Source organism: Nelumbo lutea, chromosome 4 (genome assembly GCF_056320005.1).
Source record: "Nelumbo lutea isolate HS-2025 chromosome 4, American lotus-T2T, whole genome shotgun sequence".
NCBI lineage: Eukaryota > Viridiplantae > Streptophyta > Magnoliopsida > Proteales > Nelumbonaceae > Nelumbo > Nelumbo lutea.
Window position 1 is genome coordinate 7,444,024 of NC_142687.1, and position 25,471 is coordinate 7,469,494.

The following is a 25,471-nucleotide window of genomic DNA, read 5'->3' on the forward strand; positions in this document are numbered from 1 at the left end:
AGTGCTTTTATTAAAGTGCCTTTATAAAAGTACTTAAGTATTTTCATAAAAATACTTTCCTAAAAATACTTTCATAAAAGTGCTTTCATAAAATTATTTTCATAAGTATTTTTATAAAAATAATTTAATAAAAGTACTTTCATAAGGGTATATTTTGAAAATGAAGGATAAAATAGTCACAAATGCTTATTTAAGTGCTTATAGGAGAAAAAGACTATCAAACACCAATATGAAATAAGTGCTTATTAGAGAAAAATAAGCACTTGAAATGGTTGGGTGCCAAATGCAAATAAATGTTTATTCGAATAAACACTTATTTTTAACTTAAAGCACTCCCATACATGGCCTAAGAAAGCATATACATATACCCCACAAAATGTTTATACAATCATCACTTTCAAATCAAAATTCCAATAATAGAGACTCCACAGATAACAAAAAGTTGTGCTTAATAACTTAATACATACAAAAGTCATTTATGTTCTTCTGAAAAGTCTTGGATCAAAGCTTAATTTATCTTCAACGTACTCCAGATCATAGACTCCAACTGTAGAATCTCTTAGCACTCTTCCCCTAAATTTCCCATCTATGAACTTAATTCCTTGAGAAAATCTTCAATACTACCTTCCTCTTCAACAACTTTTGATAAACCAGCTCAAGACTTAAAAACCAAGACCCAAGAAAATTGGTATTAATGGAGAGCATGACTCTATGACTATGTAGGAATGTAGGTAGGGAAAATTGTAGCTACTGATTAAGAGATGAAGTGAAAAGGGAGACCGAAAGTTTTTTGTGTAACTACAACTTTTAAGCGGAGAAGTGTATAAAATTGCAAGCTAGCTAACATACAAGGCCCCGTGTGGCATTCGATTGTGTTGAGAAAGCCTATGGAACAAAGTAACAAGCAACGAAGCAACAATGATGGAATACAAATTAGTCAAAAGGCTTTTTATATTGCATAAAATGATGGCAAGCACAAATACACAGCTTAGCGTCAAGGAGATCTTGTGCTTAACCATTAAACATTCTTAATTCACTCGACTACCTACCTCCCTTCAAAGAGTAAGTTAAGCTTTTGGGGAAGTGACAAAAGGAAACATCACTATTAGTGAAAAATCATACTGACGATTACAAAAATGTCATTGGCGTTCTCCCCATACAAAATACATGTATTGCCCCACCCAACACACTTAATGACCTCTGGTGGCACGTTGCTGCATGGTGAAGGCACTTGATGGTATGATGAAGAGTTCACTTGTGACAATATGGTATTTAAGGATCAAATTATTGTTACCTGCTACATATGACCATCAATGTCAACTTCAGCCGCCATTGCCAGAAACACGACTTAAATAAATACATTGATTTTTTAAAAGTAAAAATATAACCCAAAAGTTTGCCCTGTTTATTTAGTCCATGTGGCAAATTAAAATGTAAAAACACTTTTAGTCCATGTGGCAAATTAAAATGTAAAAACACTTAAATATCCGTTAAGTTTGGAGTTTCCAATGGTCCCAACTTATGCAGCTAGGCCATCTCTGAACCTAACTGTTAGCGTAGGGGTATCTCTATCTTTATACCTTGATTGATGTTGCTGATCTGTAATGTTGTGTTGAAACATGTGCTCTTAACTTAAGTAAGGGCACATAGGTCTTTTCAGTTATGTTTTAATAATAATATACATACTTACTGGCCGACTGGGAGAAGTTGGGTTGACTCTTCCAATTCGAACCAGAATTCTCTCTTCTCTCTTTCTCTATCACTCTTTCTTCTTCTACATAACTGAACTCAGTCAGGCCGAACTCTAAGGCAAACCTGAATTATAACATGGTATCGGAGCAGGTTAAATTTGCCTAGATTTCTGCTTGTCTAGGGTTCATTCTCTGTGCACCCTATCTAGGGTTTTCCTCTTTTTTCTGTGTTCGATTGGAGATAAGGGAAAGGGCTGAAAAGGAGTGATCGCCCTCTTCCCTTGGGGATCTCTATGCCTCCAATTAGGTCGTACGTGGTCGGTTGCTGTGATTTCTGAGGTCACCCTCTCCTAGTAGAGGAAGAATAGAGGGTCGAACTGTGTGGCTGTTGTGTGTGAAGTGACTGTTGTGTGTGGACTGCTCTCCTGCTCGCATGGGTGTTACTTCAACGATAAGGTAAGAGATTTCAGTTCTTGATATAAGTTATGGATTAAATAGGATGTGTGTTTCAGATCATATAGTGGTGAGGTTTCAGGTAGTTGTAGGAGCAGGGTTTGTGGTGTAAAGAGCACACATTCCAACAACAATTAGTGCTGCAATCAGTGTGACAAGTGTGACCTAGTGGTGTGTAGTGTGCAGATCTCAGTGATAATAGAATTCAGCAAGTGTGCAGAATTGGTGATAACATAATGGGAGACAGTAATGATTATAAACCTAGTGTGATGGTGCCTACAGACTACTTGAATGTTCAGATGACCTCCATTAAGTTAAATGGAGAGAATTATGTGCCTTGGGCTAAATCCGTTGAAGTCTTTCTAAAGGCAAAGAAGAAGGTAAAACATATTAGAGAGGAGAAACCCTCCTCTGACTCTCACGAGTATGAAGATTGGGAGCAAGAGGACGCTCAGATCATCACATGGTTGTGGAACAGTATGGAACCCAGGATTAGTATGAACTCCATGTTCCTTGATACTGCCAAAGACGTGTGGGACCATGCGGAAAAATTGTATTCGGGGCAAGACAATACAACCAGAGTTTATCAGCTTTATCAAGAGTACTTTAATCTGCAACAGGGCAATCAAAGTCTTGAGGAGTACTATGCCAACATGAGGAACATACGTAATGAGTTGAATGTCTATCATCCTCTCACTTCTGATGTCAAGATTCAGCAACAACAGAGAGAGCAGCTTGATGTGACTAGATTTTTGGTGGGACTAAAGTCTAAATATGAACAAGTACGGACTCAGATATTAGGGGGATCAGCTCTTCTATCCCTAGAAGATGTATTTGCTCGACTTCGGAGGATTTCTATCGGATCTACTGAGAACTCTAATATCTCAGATAGATTTGCCTTTGCTACATCGAGAGGCCATGGTGGTAGAGGTGGAGCTCGGGGAGCTCAGTCTGGCCGTGGTGTTGGTAGTGGTTCTGCATATGGCCGAAGTGGCAATGGTGGGTCTACTTATAATCGTGGTGGTGGTCGTATTGGGAGCAGAGATTCAGGGGGAGCCCGTGGTAGAGGACGTAGCTCAGGCCCGAGGAAGTGCACTCATTGTGGTATGGATAGACATACCATCAACTATTGTTATGATTTACATGGTCCTCCCTCAACCTGGGCCAATCATGCCGCGACCGGTGACTCAAGTTCCAGCTTTAAACAGGAGAATCATTCATCTGACCAGTTGCCTCCTACATCCACAGATGGTCCCATGAAGGAGATGGTGAGTGTTCCCCGTGATGAATATGAGGTTTATCCAATCACAGCAGAACACGACGACTTTTGCTCACTCAGGTATGGCTTGTCTGGCATCTACACCCAATCCCTGGATCATTGACTCTGGAGCCTCCGATCTCATGACTGGAACTCCAGGTGTGTTTTCCTCCTTATCTCATTGCTCAACATCACAATCTGTCACCCTTGCTAATGGTTCCACATCCTCAATTTGTAGTGTTGGTAATGTTGACCTAGATCCTTTCATTAAATAGAGTCACGTCATCCTTGAAAAATCATCCACAAAAATGACAAAATATTTGTATCCATTATATGACATTACTTTATAAGGACCCCAAACATCTGAATGAATTAAAGAAAAATGACTCAACACGGTTATCAACCCTAGAACTAAAGGGAACACGATGGTGTTTCTCAAACTGGCACGACTCACAATCCAAAACAGAAAGCTGACTCAAGGACGGAACCAATGACTTCAAGACTTTGAACGACGGATGACCAAATCGACAGTGCCACTGGAGAGGAGAACCATTTTCCAAAAATTTTATGCTGAAATTCGTAACCAAATTGGTACCCACATCAAAGTTTTTCGTTCTGATAATGGCCGCGAATATTTATCCTCATCATTTCAGGAATACTTGGACCAACATGGCATTATACATCAGACCTCATGTACCTACACCCCACAACAAAACGGGGTGGCTGAGAGAAAGAATGGCCATCTCCTTGAAACAGCAAGATCCCTAATGCATCACATGCATGTTCCCAAACCTTTTTGGAGTGATGCAGTGCTTACCTCTTGTTTTCTGATTAATCGGATGCCCATGTTCATCCTTGATGGTTAGTCTCCGTTTCAGGTCTTGTTTCCTTCTTTGTCTCTGTTTCCTCTTACGCCGAGAGTTTTTGGGTGTGTCTGTTTTGTCCATAATTTGGGTCCTGGGAATGACAAGTTTGATGCCCGTTCTCTCAAGTGCATCTTCCTTGGCTATTCTCGGACCCAGAAAGGGTATAGGTGTTACCATCCTGGTTCTCGACGGTCCTTTGTGTGTGCTGATGTCAGTTTCTTTGAGTCTGCTTCGTTCTTTTTGGGGTCTGGTGATGCTTCTTCCTCCTCATCACCTCCTCCCCTTCCACTTCCCGTTGTCGATCCTCAGTTTGTTCCAGTTGTGACCAAATCCTTGCCTCCGGTGCCACCACCTGTTGAACGCCCACCTATCCGTCATGTGTATACACATCGCCCACGTGCACCGGCTACTACTCCTCCAGCTACATCTCCGTCGACGGATCCGGCACCAGAACCCCACTTGGCATCTGAGTTTGATCTACCCATTGCTTTGCAGAAAGGTAAACGTACTTGCACCTTTCATCTCATTTCTAATTATATTTCTCTTACTCACCTTTCTGCTTCCCATCGCCAGTTTGTTACCTTGTTATCATCAGTTATTGTTCCTAAAGATGTCCAAGAAGCCCTTGCCTCTCCAGGGTGGTGACGTGCCATAGAAGAAGAACTCTCAGCCTTTCATCATAATCATACTTGGGACCTCGCTGCTCTTCCTCCTGGGAAGCAAGCTGTTGGTTGTAAGTGGGTTTATACGGTTAAGTATCTGCCTGATGGTAGTGTTGAACGCTTGAAAGCGCAATTAATTGCAAAATGGTACTCCCAAACCTATGGCATTGACTACACAGAGACCTTCTCACCGGTTGCTAAGATAGGGTCAGTTTGTGTTGTGATCTCTCTTGCAGCCATGTATGAGTAGCCACTATATCAGTTTGATATCAAGAATGCCTTTTTGCATGGTGACTTACTCGAGGAGGTCTACATGGAGCAACCTCCAGGTTTTGTTGCTCAGGGGGAAGATGGTAAGGTGTGTAGACTAAGGAAGGCTATATATGGGCTTAAACAGTCTCCTCGAGCATGGTTTGGTAGGTTCAGTGAGGTGGTAAAGAAGTTTGGCATGAAACAGTGCAAGGTTGACCATTATGTATTTAGTCATGACTCTCCGGGAGGAAAAATACTGTTGGTGGTGTATGTAGATGATATTGTTATTACTGGGAATGATAACATTGGTATTGATAGGCTGAAGACTTATCTACAGGATCACTTTTAGACAAAGGATCTGGGTAAACTGAAATACTTCTTGGGGATAGAGGTAGTCAGATCCAAGTATGGGATTAACCTGTGCCAGATGAAGTATATGCTTGATTTGCTGGAAGAAACAGGCTTGTTGGGTGCCAAACCAGCTGAAACACCTATGGACACAAATACCAAGATAAACAGTGATATGGGTGAAGTGTTTGAAGACCCTGGCAGATACCGACGACTTGTGGGCAAACTGAACTACCTAACCATTATCAGACCAAACATCTCATTTGCACTTAGTGTGGTAAGCCAGTTCATGCAAAAACTTCTTACTCATTGGAATGCGGTTCTGAGAATTGTGAAGTATTTAAAAGGGGCCCCGAGTCGCGGTCTGATATACAAGAGTGGGGGAAAACTTGAAATAGAAGGGTATTCTGATGCTGATTGGGCCGGTTCTATGTCTGATAGGTGGTCTACTACAGGCTATTGCACGTTTCTGGGAGGTAACCTGGTTACATGGAAAAGTAAGAAGCAGACGGTTGTGGCAAGAAGCAGTGTAGAAGCGGAATATAGGGCTATGGCGCATACCGCTTGTGAATTAGTGTGGCTAAGGAACCTTCTACAGGAAGTAGGGTACAACATTAACACTCCAATGAAGCTCTATTGTGATAATCAGGTTGTAGTAATATCTCCTCTAATCCAGTGTTTCATGAAAGAACCAAACACATTGAGGTTGACTGTCACTTTGTGAGGGAGAAAGTGTTGAATGGAGAGCTAGACACTACACATGTTAATACAGGAAATCAGTGGACTAACTTATTTACAAAAGGCTTGAGTCAGGGAAGAGTGGACTACATATGTAACAAGCTGAGAGTATATGATATATACTCACCAGCTTGAGGGGGAGTGTTAGCGTAGGGGTATTTCTGTCCTTATACCTTGATTGATGTTGTTGATCTGTAATGTTGTATTGAAACATGTGCTCTTAACTTAAGTAAGGGCACATAGGTATTTTCAGTTATGTTTTAATAATAATATAAATACTTACTGGCCGATTGGGAGAAGTTGGGTTGACTCTTCCAGTTCAAACCAGAATTCTCTCTTCTCTCTTCTCTCTTTCTCTCTTTCTCTCTTTCTCTATCACTCTTTCTTCTTCTACATAACTGAACTCAGTCAGGCCGAACTCTAAGGCATACCTGAATTATAACACTAACAATACACAAAAGTGGATAATTAATTTGTAAAAGATGAAGAATTGGGGAAGGTAACTCTAGTCTAAGATTGTTGTAGGATTTTTCTTTTCCAGTTGGGCAAGCTATGAACTATAACCTGAAAACACAAATAAGTTATAGCAAAAAATTAAAAAGAAAAAAAGCCAATGAAAAGGGTTTTAGGTTGTATTTCAGCTCCTCAAATGGTAATACTAATTTGATGTTTTTAAGAAATGAAAAGGATTGTAGATTGATTTGAAAAAAAAAATTAATCTAAAAGTCTTGAAAAGGGACTACTCTTACGTGTCAAAGAAAGAATTTCTGAATTTCTGAGCAAGGCAAAAATCAATTTATAAAATAAATGAACCTAAGAGTAGAAATAACTAAACCATTGATGAGAATTGCACAACATCAAATAATAACAGTGCATAAGGTAGATTCCGAACAGATTGCAAATCCTTGCAGTAATATGAATGAGAGCTCTAGAATTTGTTAGCTTTATTTTCAGTGAAAAAAATAACTCTGTTATAAGCCCTAAAGTTATGGCCAATCACACCCTACAAGAACTGAATGAATGGTTAAAGCAACTTGAAATCCACCCATAAAACTCTGTTATAAGCCCTAAAGTCTGTCATAAACACACAAATTTTGTCTGGCATCATAAAAGTGGCAACCGATAAGTGATTTTCATAAAAAATCACAGGGGGTTTTGCTTCCTTTCTGGTATCAATGTCATTCCAGCATCATAGATTTTTCCTTAAGCATATATACACACAAATGGGACACTTGATGAAGAAAAAAAGATAAACATCCAACAACCCATATATTAATGAAAGAAAGATTGGTTATACTAAAATACCAAGTATTACAAATCATTCATGTCCAAAATTTACTCCAGAGTTTCTTCGGTCACATATTGCAGTTGTAACTAAGAAAAGAGTCACCTCAAGAGACATTAATTTCTCGGAGCCGCTAGGCTAAAAAAAAGCGTGAATTTTTCAAAAGGTGCACACCTGGGCTGAGGCGCAAGGTGCATCAGGTGCACGCCTAGGCGCACGCTGAAAGGGCTGCGCCTAGGACCTAGGCAAGGCACATACCCTAAAATGTGCCTCGCTTGTGTGCCTAGGTTCACCAACACGCCTTTTAAATCATTGGGTTACAACTTTCTCAATTCTCACACAAGATCCTTGTTCAAATATGCACAAAACTAGTAGGTAAAGCTTCTCATACTAATGTCAATTGGATTGTATGATATGAATCCCTGCTTTGAAAAACATCCTTCCACATGGGTTTCTGTCTTTTGGTCCAAAAAAACAAGACAAAAAAGAAACTGAACAAATTTCAGGTAGATAAATCCTATTCCTAACATGTAGAATTATCAAAGTAAATAAATAATAAGTGACATCAATTAGAAAGACCCAAATAAGTGACATGTCCATCAATCTGTTGTACATGGCCCATACATAAACCAGCTACGAGAGTTGATTTAAGCATTGGAATTATATAGGACCTAAAGGTTAGATGCATATCTAATCTACCTCTATAAGAACCCAGATAGCCAAGACCATCATTAGGTAATGCCCTCTTTAGTATATAGGATAATAAAGAGAGCAAAATAATCTACTTACAGTGGCAGGACTTGTCATGCTGAAAATTGGGCAAACAACTCATACAAAGCATTGACTAAATTAGCTGTGAGCCAATAAATAAAAAGTAGGAAAATAAAATATAAACTTCTTGAAAAGCTATGCTCCAAATAGTAAATTCCAACCATGCATTTGCTATAACAGAGGTATTTACTACTAATAAAGTAGTAATGGGGCTGTTACCTAATCAACACCAATGGGACCAATAGATATTTACTTCTTCTGGGCTTTCTAGAAAAAAAGGGAGTGCAGATCTCTTGTCAAAGAAGGCACAAACTTGTTACAGAGAGAGAAACTTTTCTCTTGGGGAAGGGTACAAATTGACAACTTGGACATGGATATTCTCTGGACCGGTAATTGCATTTCTCAAAATGTTTAAAATTTTGAAAAAATTTGATTGTTTTTCCTGTACAAACATAGCTATGGTATCTTCTGTGAGATGACTGCATGCATGACCTTGTAGATTATTGACATTTTAAGACAAACCTGTGTAACTGGTTATGAATGTAAACAGGTTTGACCTATGATTAACACACTTGGCTTTATTCTCATCTAAGTTTACTTTAATATTTTCTTTCCTATTTATATTACAAACATTAAATTGTGGGCCATATAAGTAAGCTGCATTTCTGCCTTGCAAGCTCCCTAGACTAACTTGCATGCAAATGCTGGGCTCCAATTCTTGAGAATTTCTACTTGAGGGAATTTGGTCTTTTTGTTTTGGGCTGGGTTGCATTTTTTGTTTTGCAAATTGTCAAGGTTTGCTATTTTTGATAGATTCCCTCCTTTGAAAGCATATATATTAGCGATTAAAGGTATGAGAGAAGGCATCACAAAGTTTTAAAACTTTTAAAATATTTGTGTATCAGTGTATCCATGCATACCTGGGTGCACCAATACAGATGGGGCATACAATATCAATATTTTAATCCTTGGCCCACCCAAATGGACACTCAAATTAGAAATTAACAACATAAATCACCATCCAATAATCCTTCTATTTCTTTCTCTTTGGGACAGGCTAGAATATTTGAACAACACAATTCAACTTAAGTAGATTCTCTTATTTTCTAATGAGAAAGAAGGTAGCAAGTTACACAGACTATTTATGCTAATTCTTATGACACCGAAGAATCTTCTTCTTAATCAAGTCAGTTCAAGTGCCATCTAAATTTATTAAACAAACTCTCTTCATCTCAGTTGATAGGGGGTTCAGAAGAACTCAAATAGAAGAGGGGGGAAGAAAAATATCTCCAATTACTTCATTCTCAAATAAGTATCACAAAATATCATGTTTATTAGATTTTACAATTTTACAATTGGAATTAGCAACTGTAACACATGTTAAAATTTGGGGAAATTTGTTCAATTTTTCAGGATTTTGTTGAAATAATAAACTCTGTTGCTAGTAGTTGACTACTAGCAACAGAGCATATTATTTCAATAGATTTAATTTTGGTGAGACTAGTTTCCAGACTTGAGGTTTTCCTCACTTTCACACCCTCCTCCCCAAAGAAACAAAGAGGCCAAAACCAAAATTCAAAAACCTTTGTAAAATTCCTTCTTGAATTTTTGCATTATCTTTTTTCAGTGGCAGATTATGTCAGTAGGATGGTAAACTTCTTATTTTTTACCTCTGTATCTACTGCATGTGATTCCACCAAATGTTCATCCAGAAGGTTAGTTACATGCCACCACATGTATGACATAGGCACTACGCAGGAGAACACATTCTTCATGCCCCACAGTCCTCAATCATCTCTGATGAGGGCAGATTTGGCCCTCAAGTGAAATTGTGACACGTGGCACCTCATGACAATTAGGAAAACACCCAGCCAACAAACTTACGAAGTTGGTGACCCACCCGGGCACCAGTCTGGCCGGCCTGGCGCGACCTGCGGGCGGCCTGACGCGCGCCTGCGCGCGGCACACGCGACCTGCGCGGCGCGCGCGCACAGCCTGCGCGAACTGCGCACGGCACGCGCGAACTGCGCGGCGCGCGCGCGGCCTGCGCAAACTGGACCAGCCTAGCGCATGATCCAGCCAAGGCACCCACCGATGAACCTGGCCTAGACACTGACCCGCCGACTGACACAGGCGCCAGCTTGATGACCTGATCTAGACACTGACCCGCCGACTGACACAGGCGCCGACCTGACGACCTAGCCTAGACATTGACCCACCGACTGACGCAGGCACCCCTCTGACAACCCGGCCCAGGCGCTGACCTGGCCGCCTGACACAAGCGCTAGCCTGACGACCTCGAGGAGTTCACCACCGTACCCCAGTTCTGACAGGATGCGACGAGTCTTACCGTTTGGAGGCTTTTCACCCACCTAACCCGCGAGGACTCCGGTATATAAAGACCTCACCCCTCAAAGGGGAGAAGGGGAAAAAAAGGGAAGTAACCCTGCTCTCTAGCTCTCTCATATTATCTTCAAAGCTCTCTACAATAAGAGTGCTAACTTAAGCATCGGAGAGCCCCCACTGGGAAAATACCCCCGGGACCTCTGATTCAGTTCTCGCAGGTCCTTCAGCTCCCGCCGCCTACGAAGAGGAGGAAAAGATGGAGTTCTCGGAGGTCCCTCAGCTCCCGCCACCTACAAGGAGGAGGAAAAGATGGAGCTCTCGGAGGTCCCTCAGCTCCCGCCACCTACAAGGAGGAGGAAAAGATGGAGCTCTCGGAGGTCCCTCAGCTCCCGCCACCTACAAGGAGGAGGAAAAGATGGAGTTCTCGGAGGTCCCCCAGCTCCCGCCACCTACAAAGAGGAGGAAAAGATGAAGTTCTCGCAGGTCCCTCATCTCCCGCAGCCTACAAAGGAAAGAAAACCACCTCATGCTGAGGGTAGTCGGATTGCGCCGCACCAGGGAGCTCCAGCATTCTCTAAGGCATCGGCCGCCTAGTAGGCAGTTCGCCACCAAGCAATTTGCCACCAGGCAGTTCGCCACCAAGGCAGTTCGCCACCCGGCAGTTTGTCACCAAGTAGCTCTCCACTAGGGGGCTCGCCACCGGGCAGTTCGCCACCAAGCAGTTCTCCCCCAGGGGGTTCGCCACCAAGTAGCTCGTCACTAAGGCACGTCACCACCGGGTCAAATAACGAGGTACTTAGCCAAAAAATTTTACATCACAAAACATTGGTACGTGGCCGAAAACGGTTACATCAATCTCCATGCCTCATCTTTCTTAAAAAGCAAGTTTACTGATTCACATAGGAATGTAACGCATTATGCTTGGAAACTTAGTACTTACCAGAAAGCATCTTATAAGAAAGCAAGTGAACATATATTGCTGTAACAAATCCAACCTATAAAAGTTAATGCATGTTAGAAGAATGAAATTAAATACTTTGAAATTAAACTGGAAGTCCAGATAGAGGTTGCAGTAAAACAATTGCATACAAAGATTATTTCCTTAGCACCATGTAGCTTGATATAAATATTGGAGAAAACTCATATATTTGTCAATGAAGAGTATATCCAAAACAAGCATGACTTCAGCATAAGAATGAAGGAACAATGAAATAACAAATTATATTTCTTTGTCATTTTAAAAAGTGGCACCATTAATCATTTTTTGATTACTGTCTTTCTCATTTCATTACCTTCTCCAAAGGCTAGACCGCTAGAGCTCTATCGTCTGACAAATATTAGGCTTTCCATACCAAAAGATTCAATATAAGCTTAAATGAAAATGGCATCTTGCTTGCTGGTAAGGTCTCTAGCTGGTTATAGTGGAGACTTGGGATAAAATCCTGCCTTCACCAGGGATTGAGGGGTTTAAGCGTTAGGGGAGGGCTACCCACTGTTGTACCCCAGTTTCCTACCAAATAAAGAAAGAAAGGAAGAAAAACATAAACATGAAAATAAAAAATGGAGCATATCCTTCAAGGTGCCAGCATCTAATACCCTTGACATTGCATCAGAGGTTTCACGAATGATAGTAATAAAGCTTCTAGGCTACCAAGTAAATAGAATAAAAGCTAAAAGATTCAAAAAAAAAAAAAAAAGAAAATATTATCTGATACAATCTGGGACTGAAAGTTACGTTGTTTTTACAATTCAATTGTCCACCTGATAAGAAGTAGATACCTCATGAAGCTTCTTTCTATGTCCTTTAGATTCAATAGGGAAGCACCTCAGCATGAAAAATAGTCTGCAAGAAGAAAACCAGATACCATCATTCAAGTAGAACCAAAAGTATCTATACAGGAGGACCGGACCAGGTCCATTAAAAAAAGGAAAGAGACTTGTGCATATGCATAGATATTGTAGACTGAAAAGGAAGAAGGCATACCTTCCTCCATACAGCAAGAAACCTAGTGATATGCTAATTGATACAATTGGATAGAAAATGAAGCAAGCATGCATACTTCTAGCATATGAACCAACAAGTAATGCATAGATACATGATTGCAAAGTGAAGTCTCAACTACCACGCTGATGATTGCAAGAACTTTATCATGATTAGGCTAACCTGCAATAAATGCATTTCCTATGGCCTCCACAATGCTGCTGTCATTTATCCATAGGTATATCCAAATACAAACCTGAAACACAAGTTGTTTCAAAAAGCCTCCACAATGCTGCTGTCATTTGTATGCTCAAGTCTGACATAAGCTAACCTGTTTATACCCTAAGCATCATAAGTACAACTTACAATATAGTAAGTTGTGTATTTGATATCAAATTGAAGACTAATTCATCAAAAATAGAAAAAAGCCAAGCAACACGGCACCTAGGTTCAAGCAAGACAAACCCCACAAAATGAGCCTCTCCTGTGAGCCTAAGCATGCCTACATAAAGCAGAAAGTAAGTTGTTGAAAATGAATCTCCTAGACAGACATGATTCATCAAAAAAAAAATCTCCTAGACAGACATGATTAAATTGGGAAGTTGAAGAAAATCAAAAGATCATATATATGGTTATGTTTATCTAGTTAGGTTAGTTTGGGCCTAGTGCATCAGCTAGGAAAGACCAACCAAATACAAAGCCAAGAACCCTGCAGGTAGTGGGAACATGTAGCTTATGTTAAGGAAATACAAGGCTCTACAAATCAAATGAATATGCATAGGCTTTATGTTAAACAATAAAATTATAGAATTAAAATGCAACAATCATAAACAAAGAAAATAAAGCAACTGCAATGTGAAACCAGAAAATACAAATTCACCTTGGTGTCTTGTAAGGAAAAGGATAAACGTCTTGGTAGAAAAGTACTTGAAATTGCAGATTGTGTTAGACCCAGATTGGACAAAATCAGAAAGCTCAGTGGTAATTAGATTACTGGTTTAACTGGTGTTTAATCATTATGCTGATAAAAATATTACCAAAATACTAGGGCCCAGAAAGCTCACTAGGCCACTGGTTTGACTATTTATTCCAATCCACCTCTGGCAACACTAGATCATTGGAATGCGAATTTATCTGCTAGTGAAGATTCATTATTTTGCAGGTTGTGCAAGAGAAGATAGATAAAGACAATGCAAACTTGTATGAAATATATTCCACAATTAATCAAAATGTATACAAGCCTGAGGTTATTTGTTGGATGACTTCTTGCCCGCCAATGATTAGGAATTGAAAGAGTCAGAATTATTTCTATACTTCTGAACCGACTGCACTGTTAGGGGGTTAAGCTATTCAAACTTGGCATAACCTGTCCACTGTCCAGGGAGAACAGAGATAGTATGAAGCTTTTTTTTTTTTTTTTTTCTCCTAGTGTTTTTGAATTAAAAGAAAAGGTACTGGTATGTGTATCTTGTAAAATTTATTTTATGTTTTCATTTCTCTTTGTGAAACCTTGCTAAAGAGGTTGCTAAGAGGGAAAATTTCTAATGTGCTATGGTTATGCCTAGTTTGAAACCCTAACCTTTTAGTAAACAGAAAGCCCAAATGAACCAGAAGAAGTGAACAAATAAATGGTTTATTTTCTAAGTAGAGCTCAAAGAAATCCATAAATGGAGAAACAACTAGAGGCAAAACCCTAGACAAGAAGGAAAGCAAGTGGTGTCCCTGTTTAGTTAGCACAGCAACCAAATTGAAGAAATCTTAATGAAACCAAAATGAAACACAAAGAGGATCCATTTACCTCTCTTATATCTTAGACTTGATTCGATTCCTTACTCATCTTTCTAGAACAGCCCTCCAATAGCATCAGGAGATTAAGTTGCATAGAAGAAGAAGAAGAAGAAGAAGAAGAAGAAGAAGAAGAAGAAGATATTTGAGTTCTTGATAGTGTGGCCGGCCAGAGATAAGAGGAAGAAGAGAGAAGAGAAGAGAAGAAGATCTGCAATGTAACAATACCGGCGGCGCCAGTGTTTATTTTACTATATATAGGGCGACAGAAATAACAAGGGAAAAGACCCTTGTGCCCCTGAGTACAATAACAGACATAACATAAATAAAAAAATGAAATAAAAAACACTTTAATTAGCCAAACAGGCCCTAACATCTACAACTAAGTTATTTTAACATTATTCTAACACTCCCCCTCAAGTTGGAGCATAGATGTCAATCATGCCCAACTTGTCACACAAATCTTTGTGCCGCACATGATGAAGACCTTTGGTGAAGATATCTGCAAATTGCTCTTCCGAGTTGACATATGGTGTGCACACTTCTCCACTTTCAAGTTTCTCTCTGATAAAATGCTTGTCCACTTCAATGTGTTTCGTCCTATCATGTAGAACTGGATTAGTAGCAATATTGATGGCAACTTTATTGTCACAGTAGAGTGACGTAGAATTGCTTACTACGAAACCCAGTTCACCTAACAAATTTCTTATCCACATGATTTCCGCAACCCCATGAGCCATCGCTCTATACTCTGCTTCAGCACTGGATCTAACCACCACACTTTGTTTTTTGCTTCTCCATGTGACAAGGTTTCCTCCTACAAAGGCACAATAACCACTGGTAGACTTTCGGTCATTGACTGCTCCTACCCAATCTGCATCAGTATATACTTCCACTTTTAAGTGACTGTGTTTCTGGAACAACAAACCAGCTCCAGGAAACTTCTTGAGATATCTCAAGATCTTCTCTGCAGCCTCAAAGTGAGTTGTCCTTGGACTGTGCATGAATTGACTAAGGACACTCACTGCATAGGCAATATTAAGCCTGGTCATAGACAAATACAGAAGTCTCTCCACGAGTCTCTGGAACATCTTTACATCTTTCAAAAACTCTCCCTAACTGTCTCCCAGATGGTGATTAGGTTCAACAGGTGAATCGAATGGACCCCCAACTTGCCTGTATCTTCTAGTAGATCTAGTACATACTTCCGTTGGGAAATAAAGATGCCCTTGTGAGAGCGGGCAACTTCAATTCCAAGAAAGTATCGTAAGGGGCCTAGATCCTTCACCTCAAATTTAGTGGCTAAGAATTTTTTTAGTCTCTGGACTTCAACCTCCCAATCTCCTGTGATCACTATATCATCCACATACACAATAAGAGCTGCAATTTTACCTTCACCTCTTTTCATAAACAGGGTATGATCTGACTGGCATTGTTTGAATCCCATATGTTGGACTGTTAAATGAAACTTACTAAACCAAGCCCGAGGTGATTGTTTCAACCTATATAGGGACTTTTTTAACCTACACACCTTTTGTTCACTGCCTTTGGCACAGAACCCTGGGGGTTGGGTCATGTACACTTCCTCTTCCAAGTCACCATTCAAGAAGGCAGGTGAAGATCCCAATCACGATTTGCTGCCAAGGAAAGGAGAATCCGGATAGAGTTCATCTTCGCTATTGGAGCAAAAGTTTCTGCATAGTCCACTCCATATACTTGTATGAAGCCTCTTGCTACCAGTCTAGCCTTGTACCTTTCAACAATTCCATCAGCTTTGTGTTTCACTGTGAACACCCACTTGCACCTCACTGGTTTCTTCCCCTCAGGAAGATCTACCAACTCCCAAGTACCATTTTTGTGTAAGGCATCAATTTCTTCCTACATTGCATCTGTCCATTCAGGTTTTAACAAAGCTTCTGCCACGGTCTTAGGAACGGGGACACTATTCATAGAAGAGAGAAAGACACGGTACGAAAGTGAAACATGCTCATAGGACACAAAATTAGAGATAGGATGATTAGTGGTACAAGATCTAATACCCTTTCTCTTAGCAATAGGAATATTAAGATCATTGGTGATAGGTGAATCAACATTTAAATGAGCAATGGGAGCAAGTGTACCTGGCTGATGAGACGGATCTGCCTCGGGTGAATCCGATGATGTTGGTTGCATAGTGTCCGGCTCCACGGCTTTTGAACTCTGCTAGCTCTTATGGCGACAATGAAAAACCCGGAACGGGGGAGGATCGAGTAAAGGAGGTAGTTGAATCTGAGTCGTCGCCTGTTTCTCCTCAACCCTACTCTCCCCCTGAGGAGAAACCAAGAAGAACGATTGACTCTCAAAGAATGAAACATCAATGGAAACATAGTACTTGCGGGCAATGGGATCATAGCAACGATACCCCTTTTGAGATGAAGGGTAACCAAGAAAAACACAAGGAATAGCCCGAGGGTCAAGTTTACCACGAGTAGGTGACAGGTTGTGGACAAAACAACACCACCCAAAAACACGCATCGGAATGTTGGACAGCGGTGTGTAGGGAACAAGAGCTGATGTGGGGCCTTATACTCTAGTAGTCGAGAGGGCATGCGATTGATGATATATGTCACACACAATACTACATCCATTCAGAACTGTTTTGGCACATTCATATGAATTAGCAAGCCACGGGCAACTTCGAGAAGGTGACGGCTTTTTCATTCAGCTACACCATTTTGTTGGGGTGTCCTAGCACAAGAGCTTCGCTGAAGTGACCCACTCGAAGAAAAGAACTTCGTGAGGTCACTATGGAAATATTCCTTTGCATTGTCCGACTGAAAAATTTGAATTTCCGTTTGGAACTGAGTGAATACCATGCGTTGAAATCTTTTACAATTTGTGGCACTTCATCTCGAAATCGCATAGGGTAAACCCAAGTGTATCGAGAATAATCATCAATCAAAGTAACAAAATACTTATAGCCAGCCGCAATAAGTAGAGTAATAGGGCCCCAAACATCAGAATAAACAATATGAAATGGAAATTCAGATCTTTTATTTCGTAAAGGTAAAGAACTTCTACAATGCTTACTAACTGACAAGTTTGACACTGTAACTGACTCACTGACAAGGACTCAAACAACTTTGGGAACATAACTTTTAACGACTCAAAAGAAAGATGACCTAAACGACTATGCCATAAATAGGCATGACTCCCACTCGACGAACTTGTGGACTCAGTCGCCACTAGACCAGCATTATTCTCCAACACGTAGAGACCATCCACCATGCTTCCTCTACCAATCGTCTTCCCCGAGGTCAAATCCTAAAACACACATGAAGACGAAAAAAAGGTGACTGAGCAGTTCAAAGAGTGAGTAAGACTACTAATGGACAGCAAATTAATAGGTAATTTCAGAACATGCAGGACATTAGGAAGAGTAAGGCCAAGTGAGAGAGATATGGTGCCTCGACCAGCTATGGTAGAAAAAGAACCATTAGCTAGTCTTACCTTATCTCTCCTAGAGAGAAGGTTATATGTCTGGAACAAATTTGACTTACCGGTCATGTGATTTGGGGCTCTAGAGTCAATAATCCAAGGTGAATCAGTAGTATGAGATGACACATGGAAGGCTGTGGCATTACCTGATGTAGACGCAAATGAGGTAGAAGGAGTAGGCCCATAATCCACCTGGCAGAGAGTCCTACCATACAATTCCAAATGTTCACGGAATGAGTTGATAATATCTTCCTTAGGGTCAAAACCGGGATGTCTTTCCTGAGTTACGGAAGGACTAGTCTCTGTCGATGCCACATTAGCTGAGTTATACCTTTTTTTTATTCTGTTGGCCTAGTTTCTTGCCCTGATCCGGTGCTGACTTCTTACCCAAATCCTGTGCCCATTTAGGTTTTCCATGGAGATCCCAGCATGTATCTTTCGTGTGAAATGTTTTCTGGCAGTGAGTGCACCAAAGCTTGCTTTTATCTTCTGATTTTTTTTTAGTGTCACCCCTTTTAAAACCACCTCCAACATTTGTATCTGAATTTCCCCGGACCGCTAGGGTAACTGACTCCCCTTCTACACCATTCATCACACTTCTTCTGCTTTCTTCTGACTGTACCAAGGCATACACCTCCTGGACTGATGGCAAGTCTTTACTACCCAAGATCTGTACCCTGATGGACTCATATGATGGATTCAGCCCTAGGAGGAAGACAAACACTCGTTGCTGTGATACAAGTGACTTATAGGCCTTTGCATCTTCATCACACTTCCAATTCACATTCTGATAGTGATCAAGTTCTTTCCATATTGATGTCAAATCAGAATAGTACATCGAGAGACTCCTCTCCCCCTGCTTGCAAGTAGAAGATCCAGCTTGTAGTTGATATATCTTGGCATAGTGTCTCTGTTCTGAATAAGTGGACTTCACTTGTTCCCATATCTCACAAGAAATTTCAGCCCACATAAAAGTCTTCCTTATTTGTGGCAGCATTGAAACCAAGAGCCAAGACATCACCATACTGTTCTCTTGGTTCCACCTATCATGCTCAGCACTTCCATACTTCGGTTCCTTTACTCTCCCATTGATGTATCCTATTCGCCCCCTAGCAGTGATGTAGAGTTTTATCCCCCTAGACCACTCAAGGTAATTCAGACCATCAAAGGGAATGACAGCCATGGGAAAGCTCATATCCATTCCCCCACTCACTCCATTGTGGCTCCCTGAGATCTCTGAAGTAGCAGAATTCTCAGTCGACATGGTCAAGCAGTTAATCAGTCCCAAACACCGGACTTAGGACCCTTCCTTACTCCACAAAACAATGCTCCACTCAGTTCACACCCACACACTCGGGTTTACCAACCAGATTGAGCACAAACAGTACCAAATTCCGGACAAAAACTGAGGTAATATTCGGAAGATTTTAGACCTGTATAGTTTTAACAGTCCCCACCTACTAGAATTCCAGAATGTCCAACAACCACTAATTAGCAGGAGAGATCCTTCTTACTTATAATCAACTCAAACCATTGAGAAGACAGGTCATCCTTGACCTACAGTTGTCTTAACACATGAACAGGATCACACGATCCAAGAAAACTAGGGTTACACAGGTCCGACAGCATTCAGCCGCCCCAGATTTATAGGGTTTTCACTCAGCACATGACCAAGGAGAGTAAAGAAGAGAAAAATAGGGAGAACTGTACCAGTTGTAGCTATTCTGTAGTCCAGAATTAGAGTTCTGTTCTGCTAGTCTGTTCGATCTGTTCTTTGGGTTGATCGATCTTCTCTTGACAGTAGGGTTGATCGATTTGCTCACTTTTAATCAGCATTCCCGCTCTGATACCATCTTGACAGTGTGGCCGGCCAGAGATAAGAGGAAGAAGAGAGAAGAGAAGAGAAGAAGATTTGCAATGTAACAATACCGGTGGCGCCAATGTTTATTTTACTATATATAGGGCAACAGAAATAACAAGGGAAAAGACCCTTGTGCCCCTGAGTACAATAACAAACATAACAGAAATAAAAAAATGAAATAAAAAACACTTTAATTAGCCAAACAGACCCTAACATCTGCAACTAAGTTATTTTAACATTATTCTAACAAGTTAGGAGAGGGTGAACACTTACCTTCTTTCTTTGATCTTGTACTTTGCTTGCGAAGCTGTAAGAGTTATCAGTGAAATGACCCAAGAATGAATATGAATGAGACTTTCTCAAAGGAGAACACGAGGAGGGAAGAAGAAATTGCTACCACACATTTTTTATGTCAATGGTTCAAACAGAGAGCAAATACATATAGTGGTGTTTAATAGCAATTTAGTATTTGCTGCTTAAAGAAAATAATTTGAATGGCGATTTTAATATATTTTTAACAGCACTTGAATGTGTGCCACATAAAAAATATGTATGGTGGTGTTTGTTATATGCATATAGTGGCACTTTTAACAATCACCACTAAAGCTATCATATAGTGGTGAATAAAAAATGTCACTATGAAAAACGCTGTCAAAGTTTAACTTTGTTGTAGTGTGGTTTATAAAATGCTGAAACTTCTTATCATCATTGTCATTCAAAGGACTGCATAGTGCATACTTCTCTGTGTGTGTGTGTGTGTTCTTTGTCACATTTATCGCGAAGACCATCATTTGATATAAAGAGAAGTGCTAAATAATAATTGGGTTTTGATATAAAATCAACATTTTCAAAATTTGCAGCTCGTAATTTTCAAATCTCAAACTGGATTTGGAAAATGACTTGGTCCAAATCTGTGTGAGATAAAAGTAGATAGGGCCACAGTATATGATACAAGTAACACCACCTCACATGTCACATCATATCAAAAGACATAAAATTTGGCCTGATTCTGTGACATGATCTGTAATTTGGATGTCAGCTTGCCCGATGGCTATTATACTGGTTAAGTGACCATCCATCCACATACACCATACCCTTGCATAACAAATTCTGCTTTACAGTTTCAGCTCTAACCACAAAAATATGATTCTTCTATGCATATCTTTTCTGCCTTTGCTTCATTACTGCTAACATGGAAGCAAAGAATTCCCATATCCTATAATTTGCGTTGCATTGACTGCATCGCAACACCCCAGTTACTGGTTTCCCAGTGTTTGACGAGCATGAAGTTCCTCTCTGTCAAATGGTTTGCCTCTCCTAGGGAGATCAGCTAAGTTACAGAACTCTGACAAAGTCTTTCTAATCTTCACAGTTTTCTTTTTCTCTGGAGGACGGGGTCCTAGAACACTTACATCTATAGTTGCCCCATAATACCGTGAGGATTCTATTACAGCATCATAGGCCTTTGATGAAAGATGTAAACCCTCCTTTTGAGCCCTTAGATACAGTTCATATGCTAGTCTTGGTTTGGCATCTTTTGCAAGAGCCTCAATAAGCATTTCATATGTAATCTCATTTGGTGAGATATTCTGAACTTTCATGCGATGAAACCATTCAAATGCAGTGCTGCCTATACCATTCCGTGCACAGCCACTTATAATTGCATTATAAGTGACAACAGTGGGTTCAATCCCAGATGAAATCATATCACGGATGAGGGAATCTACCCTCTCAGGTCTTCCTTGTCCAATGCAAACAGAGGCCATAGTTGTGTAGGCATACAGGTTTGGCTCAACACCCACTTTAACCATATGATCCCAAACTCTGAGAGCCTCATCATAGAGTTTCCCCTTCTCAAGGGCACTGAGCAATGCCCCATATGACAGAATTGTTGGTTTTTCACCTTGCTCTACCATCCTTCTAAATATCTGCACAGCAGCTGAAGTTTCTGATGCCTTGGAACAGGCTACAAGAACTGCATTCCATTCCCTACTCCCAGGTTTCAGGCCTTTATCTTCCATTTTGTTAAGTAACCTTACACCCCATCTCCATATTCCTCTTCTCCTAGCTGCAGTGAGTAGAATATTGAAGTGAGATACAATCAGCTCATATGATAGGTTATTTGGCTTTGGCCCCTTGTCCAGCAAATCCTCATAGATCTCCAGAGCTGCCCACCACTTCTTGGCCTTTCCCATCAACCATATTATATGGTTGCAGACAGATAAGCTAATATCAGATTCCCTTTCTCGTATCCTGTTATACAACTCTTTGGCAACAGTATAATGCCCTTCTAGAGTACACGCCCAAACAAGACGCTCATGTTCTGCCCGACCAGGCCTCAGACCAACCTTATCCATATCTGTAAGAAGCTTCAGTACCCTGCTATTCAAGTGATCTCCCTTCACGAGCCATCGCCGCATCACTTGGTAACAAATACGAATTATAAACTTTTCCAGCTTGACAAATTCATTTTCCCAATCTTCATCAGTATTGTCTTTTCCTATTTCACCCTTCTGATACTTTTCTCTTAGTTCAACAAAGAACTTTAGAGCTCCATCTCCATCTTCCATTCTTCTGTAAGCCAGCAAAGCTGTTGAATAGGATATGGGAGATGGAGAGAGGCCCTTTTCCTGAATCTCTTTGAGAAGATCAAGGGCCTTAATGGACTGCCCTTGTTCCAAATAAATAGACATTAAAGTGTTGTAAGTTACAACATTAGGAAGGATCCCTTCCTCTGCCATATCTTTCATGACTCTCTCCGCTTCCCCAAACTGTTCAGATTGCTTCACTGCACCAAGAAGACTATTGTATATGAAAAGGTTCGGACCACTAAAATCCTTTATCTCCTTCTTCTTTGTTCTAAGCCACTCAACAAGAGCCATTGCTGACTCTAGTCTCTTCTCTATTCCAAAACCTCTTATTATGGAGGAATAGACAGGAAGGGGCAGTTCACCCATATCCTTTAGAATCTCTTCTACATCACCTACAGTTTTAACAAGCCGTAAGCTCCATGCAAGTGCACGAACGTCAATCCTTGTATTATTATCTTCAACTACTTTTTCATTTTCACTAGCTTCTCCCCCTGGTCCTCCTCCTTCAGAAAGAATTGTCTCATTCACTTCCTCGTTAAAACTAAGATGGCATTCTCCATCTTTTGATAATTTATCTGGCGGATTTGAAGCTTCTGTAGCGAATTCGTTGCCAATTGCTCGTTGCTCCAATGTCCAAGCCAGTGCAAAAGAAGCACCAAACAAATTTCTCTTTGATTCACAAAAGAGAACAAATTTCTGTTTGGAGAGACTGAAAAAAATCCCATACTGAGGAGTAAAATTTGGATTCCAACAACAAGCACCAGTCCTAAATTCCGCTGAAGTTCTAGAAACTAGCAAAAGATGAGAACTTCTGCCCTGATATATACAACCATCAATAGCACATATTTTCTTTTTCCCTCTCCTTATTGTTGAAATACAAGAAGAATTGACATCAAATCCCAAATATGGAACTGTAAAAAAGTCCCTTTTTAAGGGCCAGACGCTTAAAGCTTGCATCTTAAGCGTAAATTTATAAGTAAAAGCAGAAACCCACAACGAAATATCCCATTTAGTATATGTGTATAAACTGTTTGCTCTCAAAATTCATTTGCCACTAATTTCTGTCGTAAGAAACAGAACAAAATACCCATCTTTTCCGGTATGAATCTTAGGTTCTGTCACTGATGAATATTCAGTGATGCACAAGGAGGGAAGGGTTCATACCTTGAAGAAAGAGGAAGAGACAGTAGTGAAATTTTCCCTTCTGGATGAGATTCGGTTGATATGTGGGGTGGGTTGAAGAGGGTTTCTCTTCCACAACTGTTCCTCTCTACTCACAGCCATTCAATTTGGAACAGAACGGCTGGCTCATCGTTACTCGTTAGCTACTTCTTTTGCTTTCGTTAATGTGCGGGTGCGGGTGCGGGTGCGGGTGAGGTCCCCGCGGAAACCGGATTAAGGACAAATTTGTGAGGACGGTCTCGTCCACGAGGAGATGAGCTATAAATTATTACAGTACAACTCTGATACAAATACATATGTATATAAGACGGTTAATCGATCGTACCCATACAGATCAACACCACGCCAATGGTATTTGATATTTCACAATTTAAGTTTTTTTGGTAAAGCATGGATAAATACTTTACTGTTGGTAATCGGTAAAAGGCTCATCAATTTTGGGTCTGGGCAGTGGAGTTGGGGACAAGATCCGTAGATTGGGCCAGGACAGGACCCACAACTTTGCCACGTTACCCTTGTTTTTCTGGATATACTACCAATAGTCAAAACCGGATTCAGTCAGTGCAAGGTCCGTTCCAATAAGTTTTATAGCCTTACATTGGGAATATCTCCCATTGCATTGCATTGACTGAATCCAGTTTCGTGGGGGCTCAATGCAAATGTGCAATTTATTGGGCCGGGCCAGGAAGAGCGTGTTAAGCACCTTAGGCAGGCGGGCGCAGGCCCGGTCCATTTTATGGGCTCCAAATACCAGGCTGGACCAGACAAACAAGCCATGCAGGCCCAGTCAATAAATCTACAATTCAAACTTCTCTGAAAAACTTATAGAGTTGATTTGACAACAATACAAGATCTAAAATTAGAAAAATCCGACCATTAAAAAAAAAAAACTAGAACAAATCCAGCCTTCAGGTTCTTCACCAAAATCTAAATTACTTCTAGATTTGTTCTTTTCTTAAAGCACAGGTGTGGGGCACAATACTTAAACTCCTATTCTCCTATCCTCTACCAATGATCTACAACCCCCTTTCTTGTCTATGGTCTCCCGCTACTGTGACTAGTCTATTACTTTGGCTCCAACGTTTTCTGCAAGATCTAACCATCACCTTCACTCAACCTATATGGAGCTTCATTTTGGTACTCAGACAACATTGCACATTGCGGAAAATCCCACATTCCACAGACATATTAAATACATCAACATAGAATACCACCTTGTTCGGGAACACATCCATCCGCACCTTTCACATTTCTACTAAACTCCATCCGCCCGATTTACCCACTGAAGCGTTGGATCGATGTTGCTCTATTCCAATTTTTAAGTGTTCGTTTGAAATCGGAGCCGGAATGGTTTGTTACTATAGTTTGGTTCAAACAGAAATGGAAATGAAAATTAAAATGAATAGAAATGGGATTTCATTTTCAAGGAAGAGAAAGAGAATAGCTATTTCCTCAAATAGGAGATTACCATTCCATCAGGAATGAGAATAATATTTCAATTATTCCACCCAATCAAACAGTTTAAATCGTAATAACCCAGTCCAATTCCAATTCCAGACCCCTATTCCTCAAAATTAAACAGGGCATAATTAATACAAGTAATTTATAGACACAATCAGACAACTACAACTATATGGTTACAAGACAATACATTTATTTCTGCGCTTCTATCCTCAACTCTTTCATGCTCATGTTCACCATTTTATGGTGGCGATGACAATGCCTTGGCAGGATTCAACATCCAAGTGATAACAATCAAAGAGTCATTTTCTAAAATCACATTTACATTCAATTTGCTACGACATAAGTGCATTATGTATGTATAATTGTACATGGTGTTTATATTGGAGGGTCAACTTTTAAACTGATTTATCAAACATTTAGGGGAAGTTCTACAACATCAATTGTTTTTCTTATTGCCCGT

At 40.3% G+C, this 25,471-nt stretch overlaps 1 protein-coding gene and 1 long non-coding RNA gene across 3 annotated transcripts; both read right to left on the reverse strand.

Moving 5' to 3' along the window:
- Positions 1-940: 940 nt before the first annotated feature.
- On the reverse strand, positions 941-13,224 carry LOC148853672 (uncharacterized). Of its 2 annotated transcripts, none has more exons than XR_016094941.1 (5): positions 13,096-13,224; positions 12,908-12,982; positions 12,450-12,513; positions 11,611-11,665; positions 941-1,297 (listed from the first exon to the last, which is right to left on the reverse strand). It is a non-coding gene; the product is annotated as an uncharacterized LOC148853672 (long non-coding RNA). The 2 variants fall into 2 exon arrangements; XR_016094940.1 differs by having other exon boundaries at positions 1,160-1,294.
- A 7,360-nt stretch (positions 13,225-20,584) lies between these two features.
- Positions 20,585-23,669, reverse strand: LOC148853673 (protein LOW PHOTOSYNTHETIC EFFICIENCY 1, chloroplastic-like). Its single transcript, XM_088941363.1, has one exon. The coding sequence runs from the start codon at positions 23,320-23,322 to the stop codon at positions 21,031-21,033; it is 2,292 nt and encodes a 763-aa protein (XP_088797489.1). The 5' UTR covers positions 23,323-23,669; the 3' UTR covers positions 20,585-21,030.
- Between the last annotated feature and the right edge of the window lie 1,802 nt (positions 23,670-25,471).